This window comes from Gymnoscopelus braueri (genome assembly GCF_963280865.1).
Source record: "Gymnoscopelus braueri genome assembly, chromosome: 23".
In the NCBI taxonomy this organism is placed as follows: Eukaryota; Metazoa; Chordata; class Actinopteri; order Myctophiformes; family Myctophidae; genus Gymnoscopelus; species Gymnoscopelus braueri.
Window position 1 is genome coordinate 4,980,586 of NC_137625.1, and position 15,057 is coordinate 4,995,642.

The window sequence follows — 15,057 nt, forward strand, 5'->3', positions numbered from 1 at the left end:
GCTCCATTGATTAGAAATTGATAATTCAAAATATGCTCCTCATTGACTTACATTGTACGGTAAAACAGCTCTCAAAGTCACTCTTTTAGCACATAAACGAACGCAAACAAAGTTGATTCAGACAATATAGAACATCACCAAACCCAGTACTGTTTTATTTTTTATAAAAATGTCAACTTCCTGTAGATTTTGCCATTTTTAATAAGTAGAAAACCTGGACTGGATCCGCGGATCCGGATCCAGATCTTCAAATAGTAAAATCAACAGGAAGTTGACATTTTTATTTAAAAAAAAAACAGTACTGGGTTTGGTGATGTTCTATATTGTCTGAATCAGCTATGTTTGCGTTTTGTGCTAAAAGAGAGCTGTTTTACCGTACAATGTAAGTCAATGAGGAGCATATTTTGAATTATCAATTTCTAATCAATGGAGCAATTATTTTTGATTTCTTGCCCACCTTTGGAGTTACATCATGGCAAGGTAACTACACAACCCAAACCTCTACCAAAGTGGTCTTACCCTTTAACAACATTAGTCCATGAGCCAGACCAAATTTCATTATCGAAAGAGTGGGCAAAACCATACCTATATTAAATTGTTTATAGGGTCAATATAAGTAAATAAATATATGATAACCTTTCCACAGGAGCAGCTTTTTCATATTTATCACACATTTTGTTATTTTCCCCATTAATGATGTGTATTTTCTCATCACTGGATGTCCTCGACTACGGGTGGAAACTGGGAGGAGAAGGCTATGCACCAGTCCCTACCACAGACCCCATTTCCCCAGACAATCTACTGAAATTCATCAGCTGCAACTGTGAGGGAGACTGTAGTACACGCAGGTGCTGCTGTAAAAAGCAGGGGGTCAAGTGTATATCTGCTTGTGGCAAGTGTAATGGAGAATGCAAGAACATCAACCAGGCAGACGAGAAAAGGAGTGAGGAAGATGAGGTCGGAGTTGGCTGAGTAAGACTAACACCAGGTTTTATCAATACTGCACATTTCTTACTTTACATTTTTCTTGCAATATGTAATAATAATATGTTCTTATGGAAAATAAGTTGTTTTTTGTATTCAAAACTAATGGTTGGAATAGATTCAGCACCCCTGAAAACCCCTAGTTAGACACCTCACAGGTTAATTTTAGACTTTTCATTTGTTTCACCCAAGCCCTCGGGGCTCCTTAGCTCCCACATGCAGACAGTGTATCCCACTGAGCATGTGCACAGTAGGTGTACACTCTTATCAAGTGTTTAGCAATATTTTCTTATTTTATTTTTCAGAATAGAATGAATTCAACAACACCCTAATCCCCTACCATTTATTATACACTGTGCTGTACATTCCAGCTTAACAATAACCAATATACCAATATTATATGGCCAGGGAGACATTTTTACACAAAAATAATGGTTGGAATAGATTCAGCACCCCTGAAAACCCCTAGTTAGACACCTCACAAGTTCATTTTAGACTTTTCTTTTTTTTTCTTCATATTTTTCACCCAAGCTCCTTAACTTTGATTGGCACTCCAGGATTTTCCACGAGGATTTGGGTTTAAATTAATTGAGAGGTGATTCTAGACACCTATAAGAACACATTGGTGAAGAAAGCTATTGGTAGTAAAAATGTTCACAGATGGTCCAAACATCTTGCTAAAATTCCCTAACTAAGAGTATATCTACATTGCAGTATTGAGGCAAAGACATTCAGTACTTTTTCCACCACTGTTGAAATCAGAAGAAGATCGTTTCTGAAAATAACAAACCTGTTTCCTCATGATTTGTGTGCATGGGGATCTCATCTTAAACAAGCTTATAGTGCTTAATGAGACCAGTTTAGTAGACCTTATATTGTGAATTTGTACTTCCATGTACTGATGTTCTCATGTCTTACTAAATAAAGTACATCAATCAATCAACAATATATGTCTATGGTTTCCTCCTTCTGGTACAAGGCAGTTACAACCGTAGTCCAGTAGGGGGCAGCCTTACTCAACCAAGAAAGTTACTGTCAGGCCTCTGAAAGTTCATCTTCATCATAAACTATTCCCTTGTGCTCTCTTACTAATTCATCTTCATCATAAACTATTACCTTGTGCTCTCTTATTAATTCATCTTCATCATGAACTTTCTGACCACTACCTGCCTACCAACACTTCTAATCCTACCACTTGTATTGACTATTCAAATTCACAACAAATCAATTACTATTACTTTTTTTTTTACTTGTGCTGATAATGGAACACCGAGCTATTGTGCACTGTATGGATTCCATTATTCCTGATTACTTGGTTACCTGCTAATTGTGGCTCTGTTTGTATTGAACAGAAGTTAATTGAATTTGTGGGGCAGCACTTGAAATATGGAATAGTGCCTGCATTTTTACCTGAGGGGCAATTCGATCTATGGCCATCCCTGTTGCTGTTCTCTTGATTTATTTTGACTGTCTGGAAACAATTTGTCAGCAGCATACTTCACCCCTCTGGCACTAATTATGGGTAAAACATAAATTAACTAAGATTCTGACGGCCCTGACAAGCAGATCCTATTGCTTAATAATTCTGGGCATCCGATATGCTGTCATGAGGACCCAGAATTCCCCTGTCAGACACTCAGCGTTTGGCACCCTGTCCTCTGCAGTAGATTTGAGACTAAAATATCCAGCAAGATATAAACTGGGGTCACGGTCTTGCCAGAATGTCTTGCCAGAGAATAAGGTGCTCAAGGTTAAAATCCCCATGGCCACAGGCCTTAGGATCAGAACACGACTCCAAGCAAAGGGCCAAAGTGCAAAACTGTCTTGGACCAAATTGCACGGAGTAAACTATTCCAAATAAAATGAACTATAATACAGACATTATTAAAGAACTTATGAGTGATACATGTAGCGTTACTAGACATTTATAGCATTATCAACTGGTCTCACACAGGGACCCACATTCTGACTTGACCATGAGGTCAGGACATCTATAAAATACCATAACATTCAACTCTAAAGTTGAAAAACAGAGTGCATTTTCGCCATTTGCTGCACATGTATTTCATATTCCTTTGAATGGCAATCATCATTCTCTTCAGCCGTGTGCAATGCGGGTTATAGAAAATGAAGAATCACGTGTACCATACCATTTAAGATTTTATTTCAACAGTCATCATACGTCTACTGCTTTTAACTTCATAAAACTGTGCACATTGTCCAAAGTAAAGCTAGCTATGTTCTCACACAATGCCACAGGCCTAAAACTCTCTCACACCGATTCACACAGGTACCATCTTTAATCTACTCTGTAAATCCTTTTACAAATCATTAATCTACACAATACATTTGTTTTTTCAAATCCAGTAACGTGATCAGCTAGCTAATCAATGGCTTTGTTTATATCTATTGGATAGAATATTCTGAAGTTTGGAATCAAGGCATTAAAAACATAAATTGACCAATGCGCAGAATCGCCTCCCCCGAGCGCAACAAATCATTCATCTTTTTAGCATTGTTATTTGATGTGACCGTCATTCGTAGCACATTCACGGTAGATCCCTATACAGTTGTGTGATTACCTCTGATATCCCATATACACGTACATGTATGTGTATATATCTGATATCCCATATACATGTACATCTATATGTATATATCTGATATCCCATATACAGGCACAATTTCACAGCTTTGGAGAAACCTTCAAACATACAGCCACGCTACTTATCAACTCACACCATTCTTCTGTAGGAAAAAAGAAAAGAAAAAACAACATCAAAACAAGGTCTGAGACATATTAGCGTCACACATTTGATTTTTAAAGGCACAACATTGATTTGAAGCTGTTTGGGGGCACAGAGAGGTTGTTTTATTTGAGCTCGCCCTACCCTATAGAACTGACTGCATCTGGTATTCTGTCCAATGTATGGATCAATCGCTGATTTGAATGAACGGTAAATAAAAAGGTTTTCTGAAAGTCTGTCGAGGGCGTCAACCAGAGAGGCCCCTTGCCCAATCGGATCAATCAGCATTGGAGAGCTGGAAATAATACTGCCCTCACCACACAGGCCAGACTCAAGTGCTTCATACATTATGAACTGGGGAGAGGAAACGGTAGTGCAGTAACGGTGGCTGTGTGGACGGCAACTGAAAGCACCAGTTAGATCTCTATGCGTGTGATTTCACTTTTTCACTCTTGTCCTGCACACGTGAGCTGCATCCTCAAACCCTTACATCAGTCAACCACGCAGAACAATCTCAACAAACTCCAACCTCCTAACTTGATCTGATGCGGCTGCCATCATCAGTTCCACCTGCATGCTACATGGAGAAGCAGAAGTGGGCAGTACGGGATGTCCTTGTGGCATATGTGTACACGACACCACATACTCTACACCTACCTGCCTACCTTCCACATTCTTAGTTCGAATAGGCAATCTGTGTTGCATTAATCCCCCTGTCCCTATACCCTTCCATTTGCTCTCTCTCTACGATTTCTGAACGAATCAGAAAATGGATCAAAATGTAACCCCCAGAGGAGAGAAAAAAACGATAAAGCTGTGCAGTCTTGCAGGAGGAGTAGCTTTGGCGAAGCTTACAAGGTTTGTAAGGGTAGTTAGTCTGTAAGGGCAGTTAGTTAGTCTGTAAGGGCAGTTAGTTAGTCTGTAAGGGCAGTTAGTTAGTCTGTAAGGGCAGTTAGTTAGTCTGTAAGGGCAGTTAGTTAGTCTGTATGGGCAGTTAGCCCTTACAGACTAACTAGTCTGTAAGGGCAGTTACTGTTAGTTAGTCGAGGCCGCCTGTGGCAGGTTCTCCCTGCTTGGGTTGTAAAAAAAAAAAGTCATTGTGATACCAATAGTCTTAAACTAAAACTAAAAAAGTTGCCGTGTTGTTCGGTTGCCGTTAAGTGGTCCGATGGGTGGGCCGCATGCATTTCTTTTTAGTATTGGTATCACAACGATATTTTTTTTTACATAATTGTTTTAATATCAATGTTGTATTATCATTGTGTTTTTCCAATTATCTGGGGGCCTGCTTGCAATATCGTCACGGCCCACCAGTAGGGGCCCCAGCCCACATGTTGGGAACCCCTGCTCTCCAATCAGAGTGAAGACGCTGGGATGTGGACAGACGGGACTCCCTATTTCTTTGGTGACTCGCCCAGGTGGGCGTGGTTGTATGCCTAAACCTAGCCCTAACCTCACAGAAAATAACCCAGTGGTTCCCAAAGAGAAATTTTACGCCTTCCCAGGACCCAAGCTAGTGAAAAAAGACGATCTACAAGCTCAGATGCGACGCATTGTGAACTTGCAGATCTGCTATTTTCACTACTTCTAAAGTTTTGTAATGGAAATTAGTTTTTTTTCTGAAGATGAAAATCTTTTGAAATATATATATATATTTTTCTTTTTTTTGAGTCGCGACCCATAAAAATGGGTCCCGGCCCACTGTTTGGGAACCACTGGCTTAACCTAACCTCAAAACCACGCCCACCTGGGCGAAACACCTGGGAGAGAGAGAATCCGGTGGACAGACGAGAGGACAAAACAAATCAGAACAGAGCAGAGCGGAGCAGTCAGCCTCTCCCACTTTTTCAAGACAGCCTGCCCGTTCCGGGGCCTCTCTCCATGACTGAGGCCTTGGCTGACAGCGTCCAAGACGGATATTTGAGGAACAGCCATGAGAATTTGTTCCAAATACACCGTTGAGCACTGTGCACACAGCGACCATACAGCCCTGATTCATGTTTATAAGCCCACATCTGCTTTAAAAACAAACAAACATGTTGACAGAGTTGTAAATGTTCATAGACCAGATCAAAACTGACCGTGTTTCAACTACCTTTGTAATGCAACCGGTGAATTTCCTCCCAACTTTCCTCCCGTATGAGCATCTAATTTATTAGTGAACTAACTTCTGTCCTTGTCCCTGAAGAGAAATATGAACAACTTTGATAAGGGGGCTTTTGAAGCGTGCTAATTTTGTCATCTTAAGGCAGGCAGTGATGAAAGGCCACGTCCCTGTTGTACACCAACCATCAGAGCTTTCTGAGTTCCCCTGCCAGCCTGTGAGAGCACCAAATATACATGCACACGCACACGCACACGCACACACACGCTCATACACGTAGCATTATCTCCTAATACCGTTTTGCACGTTTGTAAATCAAAACCATTCTCAGAACAACAATAGTGCAATATTAAAATGCGTGTTTTGTGATTGACAAATCCTTTGTGAGTGATCCGTCGGAGGCGGTGACTTTCTGGAGCCCATCTTCTGTATTTGTCATTGAAACGATACCTTTCAACCCCCCCCCCCCTCCCCCTTGCAGCTCTGTGGTCTTTGAGCAAGAGTCCCAGCCTCTTTCTTATTAAAAGCACTTGCTACATCACCCCTCAACCCCTTTTGGGAACCCATGGATTCAAGCTAAAAACTGTTCTCACCACTGAAACATTTTGAAACAGCTTAGTCCCAATGTGTGAATTGTGACAAACAGCGTGAAAGGACACCCCCACAATATAGAGCTCTGTTTCCTAAACAATTACCACAATTATGAAAAATTATGATGTTATTGGAAATCATATATTGAGGCTTTAGCCTTGTGCTTTTATGAAATATCTGAGACCATTAGGGGAAGATTCTTCTGTGATATGTATTCTATTGCTAGTTTGACCCAATTCCAGCCACATGGGTTAGGAGTTATGCCTGATTTATACTTGTTTGTGTGCCTTGTATGGCACTGAAAATAGCTGATCTACAAGCTCTGTACATCTGCTATTTGTGTGACACCACTGACACACAACCAAGTATAATCATCCTTTAGAGAAAGCCAAGAGAAAGACATGTTGACTGCATGGAATCCAAATGAGTGAAATCAGTCGTGGCGACGGGGGGGAAAAAATTGAATCCATGGGAACCCTGTCCTCTGTCACCTCTTACCTAGTCTCGCCAGTCAGACCGTTGCCTCCCACAATTTTCGAATGCTTCCGTCATACAGTCTGGAGCAACGGAAGCTCTGAAAATTATCCAGGGATAAAGCGTATATGTGACGCCTCCTCCCCGCTTCCGTTTTGTCTTTACAGTCGTGCAGATTTGTCCTAATATAAATCAAAAATAATCAAAGCCTATATATCTCGCTGCTTGTCAGAAATTTAAATAAAAAATATATATTTTTAAAGATATTTTAAAATATATTTTTGTGAACGGAAATGACAGAACAGATGACAGCTTCCTTTCTCGGCTTTCGGGATGTTTAGTTTCCAGACTCTACTATATAGCATTCAGAGATTGTGGAATAGTTGTCATGGCTGCGCGAGACTACCTCTTACATAATGCCATCAACAGATCCCCCATCAGCAGCCCTACTGCGCCCAACATTAACCCATTGAGACCTGAAGCCGATTCTACATGTCTCCTAAATCTCAACAGTATTCTGAAAAACGTATGTTTCTATATCAGTGGTGCTCAATCTTTTTCATGTCAAGGACCCCCAAAATTATATGTATTTGGCCGCGGACCCCCATCAAAATATTTTGTTCCAGGGACCCCCAGAAGCAAAGATTTGAGTTAAAAAAAATTGCTTTAAAAATATATATATTCAAAGATTTGCTCACATTTTCACGATTTTTCAAAAATAGCAGATCTACAAGCTCGTAGCGCGGCACTCGGTGCCGCGCTATGAGCTTGTATATCTGCTATTTTTGAATAGCCCAAAGTGTAAAATAATGCTTTTTAGCTCAAATCAAAAAATGACACAGTTCCAGGTCTTAATGGGTTAAGTGGGAGCACTGATCCTAGGACAGTCAAAGTGGTTCATGTTATTCAATGTTTCTTCTCCAATCCTGACAAAGTGGACCATCTCGAGTCCTCTCAATCCTTTTTTTTAAGTGTTTCAGAGCAAATCTTCAACCGTTATCTTCTGCAGGGGGGAAACCGTTCAATTGTTCTTTACCGATGCTCAAATGAGACCTGAGATTTTAACTGTCGTTGAGCTACTCGTTAAAAGAGAAAGAATAACAAGGAAAAACAAAAACAGAAGAAAAACAAACACTCGTTTTGGACATGTTACGTTCTCATTCCAGTTCACAACATTATCGGGCAACTCCCCCTCCCCTCCATTTTTTAGGCATGTCATATTGGTATGAACATCAGCGATGTCCGACGTACGGAGCCGACGAGAATCAATTCGGGAAAAATCACAAGACCACAAATGAGATGAGGCGTCGACAGGCTCAGTCCTCAATGAAACACAAGTTTTTTTAGGGCGTCGCCTCCTCCGTCGTCACATTCAGGAATACAGCTGCAAGGTGCGACTTCTCCGCTTCACTGCATTTAAATGCCAACAGTTCCAATAAAAGCACTTAAAACGAGTGTCTCCAAAAAAATCGCGTTCTGGCCCGGCCAGAGTCCAGAGCAACGTTTTACAGTACCATCCCCGAGAAACACAACGCGGGAGAATCTCGGACAATAAAAAACGAGCAAAATCCATGGGACGGTTCCATCCGACACCCTGCTCCCCTTCAGGACACCTCGATGATCTCCATGCTGCCGGAGAAGCTGGACTGGCTCCCCCCCACCTTCCCCATCTCCTCCCGGGAGCGGCTCTCCGACACGCCGTCGCCGAACTCCATCTGGCAGCTGCGACGCTTCAGCTGCTTCTCGAAGGTGCTCTCCTCGTGCCAGCTGCGCCGCGAGTCGCCGCGGTCGCCGCTCCGCCGCCGGCCGCGCCGGCGCACCGCCTCGAAGCCCTGGCTGCAGCCGTAGGCCGCGAAGCCGCCGCCGCCGCCGCTCAGGATGGCCGAGGTGGAGTAGAAGCGCGCGGACTCCGAGGAGAGGTACCAGCCGCCGGCCAGCGAGGCGCCGGACACCGTCACGGGGCCCAGCAGGACGTCCGAGTGCCAGCCCTTCAGCGTGCCGCCGCCGCCGCCGGCGCCCGATTGGGCGAGCTGCTGCTGACTGCGGGACAGGCCGAAGAGGAAGCCGGCGGCGTGGGCGTTCTCCTCCACGCTGCCGCTCCGGTGGAGCCGGTGGGAACGATGGGACGGAAGCGGCGGTTGAGGCTTGGCGCCGGCCGTGCCGACGCCGCCGGGCGCGGAGAGGGCGCCGGGGGCCGGCGCGGCGGAGCTGGGCGCGGGGCCGTCCGCCTGCTCCTTGTCGGGACTCTGCTCCGGGGTGGACTGCTCGGAAACCTCCTCCACCGGGGAGAACTGGCAGGGCTTGCTGGCCGGTTCCTTGAAGGCGGACGACGGCTTGAAATACTCCGAGGCGTCCCCCGCTCCGCCGTGAGGGACGAAGGCTCGGTAGGGGGCGCTACCGCCGCTCGGCTCTCCGTACGACTTGATGTCCAGGGAGAAGGAGCGCTTGAGCCTGGCGCTGTCCTCCGCTCCCTCCGCCAGCTGCAGCCCGCTGAGAGCCTGGGCCAGGAGCCTCTCTTCGGGGACGTCAGCCAGCGCGCACGGCAGGGTGAGGGGCTCCAGCAGAGCCGGGTCCGGGGGTCCCACAGAGTTCCGACTCGCCGGGGCTTCCGGCACGTCGTCCAGCCCCTCGTGCGGAGACGAGGCCCCGCTCCGTTCCGGATGGAGGGACTTGAGTTTAGCCTCGGCGCCGTGATGGGGACTCTTGATCTTCTTCTCGAAATCCAGAAGCTGCCCCAGGAAGTTGAAGTTAGGGGAGATGGTCGGCCTTTTCTCCTTCACAAACCTGCGGAGAGAGGAGAGGGAAAACACACACACAACGGAGGTCAGACAGGAGGAGAGGCCGTAGCTATAGAATATGAACTGAACTCGGTCCACATTCTATGGCCATCATTAGTGGCCCTCATGATGCCATCTGTAATTGGGAATGACACTCGGGAAAGTTTAATTAGAGGTCGGGGCAAGGATCCGGGTTCATTAGGGGAGACTGTCTGCATTGTTACAACCTATAGAGAGAGAGAGAGAGATCGTTCCTGATGAAAGGGGATGTCAGCCCACAGGAATGTGACCTGTGCCATGCACATTACAACTGGCCCTGTATTAGGGCTGGGCCATTTATGACTTCAAATCAATATCACCCTTATTTAAAACTTTTGCCTCGATTACAATTAATGAACAATTATTGGGGGGAAAACTGCGATTTTCTCACACACACACACACACACACACACACTAGGGCATTCACAGAATAGTCGAATATTCGAATATTCGAATATCAAACCGACTATTCGACTATCAAACCACTATTCGACTATTCGGAAAAAAAAAAAAAAAAAAAATTTCTTTTTTTTTTTTTTAGATTTTCTTTTTTTTAGTGGCTTTTCTAGAGCAGACACGCAGCTGTGAGCTCTGGTGTGACGTCAACTCGCATTCCTTGAGTCGAGTCATCAATGTAATTGAAAAAAATAAAAAAATAATAATAATAATTTTTTTTAATTTTTTAATTTTTTATAATCAAACCGAATAATCGACTATTCGAATACTTTTGGGTCGAATAATTCGAATACCATAAATCACTATTCGTTAATGCCCTAACACACACACACGCGCGCACGCACAAGCACACGCGCGCACGCAAGAACACGCACACACACACACACACACACAAGCGCTCTGTTTCCTAAACAATTACTGTAGCACAATATGTAGAATAACTATGTTTAGGTATTGTCGTTCTAAACCTCACCTGTACGCCTCGTCCAAGGACATGTCCATTCTCTTCATGATGTAGGCGATGGCGATGGTGGCCGACCGGGAGATGCCGGCCAGGCAGTGGACCAGGACTCGAGCGTTGCACGCTTTGGCTTTCTCTGACAAACCACACCGAGAAAACAAACCACTTTAAAAAAAAAGACTGGCAGCATCCCTGTTTTTCGGGCATGTCATTATAGGTGAACATAAAAAATGGGGGAAAAAAATCAAATATTTTCAAATTTTTCGATAACAGCAGCTCTACACAAGGTCTTGTGATCTTTGTAGATCGGCGTAAGTGGTTAACTGTGAGAAACAAAAACAGTTACAGTACAAATAAAAAGTGTGAAACACATTTAACCCTTTAAGACCTGAGGCGATTTTTTTAAATATTTTCTAAATCCCAACAGTTTTTTGAAAAAAATCTGAAAAATATTATTTTCACGATTTTTCAAAAATAGCAGATCTACAAGCTCATAGCGCGGCACCGAGTGCCGCGCTATGAGCTTGTATATCTGCTATTTTTGAATAGCCAAAGACATCTAAAGTGACACAGATGCGTTCCAGGTCTTAATGGGTTAATACAATCAGTTGTATGTTTCATACGGTCAATTTCATCTTGGCCACCGACCGTGTGTTTTTCTCCATGTCTGTGAGCATGACGTCGCGATCCGTAAATTGAACAGTTTGTCGACTCAAATGCAGATTCGGGGGCTTATTCTGTTTGCTGACACATAGGCTACGACAGATAAAAATGTACACAGACAGCGACCCCTCCAGCACCTTCCAGTGTTAATTTAACTCAGAGAGGGTACAAATGGAACCAAATGAACCTCAGAGATACAACAACTCTTCATTCCTTCTATCGAATGCACCGCGATGGATTCGAAACCCCAGCCTCCGGTGCTGCTCTATCCTAACCCATTCACCATCATTTATGGTGACTTTTTTGCTTTTGTTCTCTGAGTCAAAGACTGAAGAAGGTAATGATTTGCTTGGCTGACCTATGAACTCCACTGATTTGTCCAACCATGGCAGGATCTTCTCACAGAAGCTGTCGTTGACGGGAACACGCAGGAAGTGGGAGTCAGGAATGAAGTCCGGCTTGGGGCAGGTGTTACTGGCGTTCAGGACATAGGCGATGTCATTCTGCTGCATCAGCTCCTGCATGGGGAGAGAAGGGAGGGATGGTTATAGTTGAGACTAACACAGTCACTATAACAGAAACCTTGTCTCCCCATATTCCCCCAAGTTTTTAGGGTTTTTTTCTCCGCGAATGAATGCCCTACTTTATCACACTACAGTGTCACAGAAAAGTAGCAAAAATAGCCGTTCTATAAGCTCACAAGGCGTCGCGATGCCACGCCTTGTGAGCTTGTATATCTGCTGATGTTTGCCATTTTTGAAAGAATATAAATAAAAGTGCAAGTGAAAGTGGTTAAAGTAATACTAGGTAACGTTTTCAACAAAACTAAAGTTAAATTGTATATCTTTTGCGAGTGGCAAAAGTTTCACAACACCCACTCCGTGAATTTCACCCCCGGAAGCCTTTTATTTATATATTTTCTATTGAACGTGTACGGGGGGGACTTTCCCGGGAAAATGACGTTCCTGGCCAACGTCATGACGTCGTGGCCGACGTCCTCAGGAACTACCGCAACGGTTTCCTGTTTGGCCAGGAACTACCGCGCTATTAACAAAAAGGAACCTCACGCTGATTTTAAGATAATGTAGGATTGGGAGATCGAAAAAGAACAGAAAAAGAAAGCACAGCTCATGGTAACTAATGCTCCACTGGCTAAGAGAAACGATCCGTAGATAGTATAAAACAATTAAAAGATCGCTTTTTGAAACGCTTCCGGCTTCCGGTGAAAACGAATGGAATTCTGGGTAATCGAGGACTAGGGAAATTATATGCAGTGACGGTAGTGACCAGCAGAGGTTGCTAAAAATCGTTATTTGTGATTTTGCATTGTACAACTTTAAAGGAATAGTTCACCCCAAAAAATACTTATTGTCTATCAATTACACTCCACATGAAGCATTGAATTCATGGAGATCTTTTTGTTTTTGTCGCATTCCTAAGCCAATGATGTGATGACCGGTAAGAGACTCAAAGAGTCTCCTTCGAGTCTCCTACCGGATACATCAAATTATTGGCTTAGAAATGCAACAAACAAAACAATCTCCATGAATTCAACGCTTCATGGTGTGTGTAATTGATAGACAATAAGATTTTTTGGGGGTGAACTACTCCTTTAAGTGTGTCTTTGGGGTTTACAAATATTGAACCAATGAAAAGCATTAAGAAGAGATTTGTGATAATAATAACTACATTGATTGGATCCATTGGAACTTTTAGAAGTGAATAGTAACCGTTTTTGGTTTCTCGATATAAAGCAATCCGTGTGGTTTGAAGGGGAAGGCTGACCTTGTTGAGCACATCTCTCTGGCAGCCCAGGTAGAGGAAGGGCAGGATGCGGGTGGGTCCTACGTTGGCGACGGGCAGACAGGGCTGGGAGATGCAGGAGGGCACCACCGTAGACTTGCCCTCACACAGGCCCGGGAAGAGCCGCGAGAACTCTGCGAAGCCACCTGCAATGGCAAAAAGCACACGTAGGCTTTAGCTTAGCACCTGTTCCTTTCTTTCAAAAGAAGAGGGTCCGATAAAGTAAGCGTTTCTTAGTTATGCGAGGAAAGGTATGAGCAGCACATTATACAGTAAGTACATCAATCAACGTTATTGTCACAGCACAGTTACAGGTAAAAGTGAGGTGAAACTCTTATTCATGCAGAATTCTGTGTGTGTGTGTGTGTGTGTGTGTGTGTGTGTGTGTGTGTGTGTGTGTGTGTGTGTGTGTGTGTGTGTGTGTGTGTGTGTGTGTTATCATGGATGGTACAAATCATGGATGGTACACAACTTACTCCTGACTGGGGCTGCGACTATCCATGATTTTCTTTCTTTCTGATTATTCTATCCATTACTTTTTCCATTAATCAAATATTCGAGAAGCACTTAAAAAAAATACAAAATGGTGAAAATAGCAGATCTACAAACTCATGACGTGCTGTGAGCTTGTGGATCGGCTATTTTCACAATTATTCATTTCAATTTTTTTACTTTTCACCTTTAATGACAAAATAGGAATCGATTATGAATAGATTATTCATTTTAATAGATTAAATCTAACTAACTGTGTGCAGCCCTGGTCCTGACACGGTAGGTTGACCAATCAGAGTTGTTCATTCATACTTACACAACACAACACTTCAAACCTCCCAACCACCTGCTACTGCCTTGTACACACACTCTCCACTTGTTGCCAGGCAACGAGCCCTTCAACTGGGCGTCCCCTTGAAGCACTGTTCACTCCATATATAGTATGATGCTCCATGTCGTTGCCGTCGGCCAGAAACCTCCTATCTCCATATTTCAAAGTTTTAATGTTTTGTTTTTTTTGTAAATTAACCCATTAAGACCGGGAAAACATTTGTCATTTTAGAGTTTAACCACTGAAACCATTATCTTATACCTTGGCTATTCAAAAATAGCAGATATACAAGCTCATAGCGCTACAAGCTTGTAGATCTGCTATTTTTTGAAAAATCATGAAAATGTGTGCATATCTTTGAATATATATATATATATTTAAAAGGGAACATTTGTAACTCAAATCTTTGCTTCTGGGGATTCTACAAATGTCCTTTTTTTTTAACAAAATGATATGTATTTGGCGGCTTGGCCCATCTCAAAATAATACCCCCCAGAAGCAAAGATTTGAGTTAAAAAAAAGTATATATATATTCAAAGATTTGCAGAAATTCACAATAAAAAGAAAAAAAGCAGATCTACAAGCTCATAGCACGGCACTCGGTGCCGTGCTATGAGCTTGTAGATCAGCTATTTTTGAAATAAAATGATGGTTAAAGTGCTTACACAGATGCGTTCCCGGTTTTAATGGGTTAATGCGCTACTGTACAAGAGTGTCACGCACCCTAGAGGCTACGTGACAACCGTGCGGACATGATGACGTTGATCAGCTGAGGACAGGAGAAGAACTAGACCTGGCTGCTACCAAATCTCGCAAGACGATCCATGACCCATCGTGGTTGGTTTCATTTGATTCATTCATTCATACATTTTATGTCCCCTCCTGTTCCCTCAGGTCCAGTGAAGCCCACCTCCTGGAGGTCCCCAAGAAGACCCAGTACGGTACCTGGGGTGACAGGGCTTTCTCCTGTTGTGGCCACTTCCCTCTGGAATGCACTCCCCAAACCATATTAAAGACGCCCCCCTCCCTCACTTCCTTCAAAACCCTCCTATTCAGGATAGCCTTTACCAGCTGAGGTCGAGTTAAGAGGTCTCTTCAACCCATGCTTAACCTTTTGTCAATTTTAATCTTGCACT

The 15,057-nt window shown here is 43.5% G+C and overlaps 1 protein-coding gene across 2 annotated transcripts in view; it reads right to left on the reverse strand.

Annotated features, from left to right (window-relative positions):
• dusp16 (dual specificity phosphatase 16) overlaps positions 1-15,057 on the reverse strand; it is a 182,731-nt gene that overhangs the window by 153,399 nt on the left and 14,275 nt on the right. Inside the window, exons 4-7 of one of the 2 annotated variants that reach the window (XR_013932593.1) lie at positions 13,081-13,244; positions 11,654-11,813; positions 10,645-10,768; positions 5,185-9,684 (exon numbers count right to left, since the gene is read on the reverse strand). Coding sequence is in view for 1 of the 2 variants with exons in the window: in XM_080420737.1 (XP_080276863.1) it covers positions 8,505-9,684; positions 10,645-10,768; positions 11,654-11,813; positions 13,081-13,244 (1,628 nt within the window). In the remaining variant the exon portion in view is untranslated. Of the gene's footprint in view, positions 1-4,947; positions 9,685-10,644; positions 10,769-11,653; positions 11,814-13,080; positions 13,245-15,057 lie in introns of those variants that run through there. The other variant, XM_080420737.1, reaches the window with a different exon arrangement.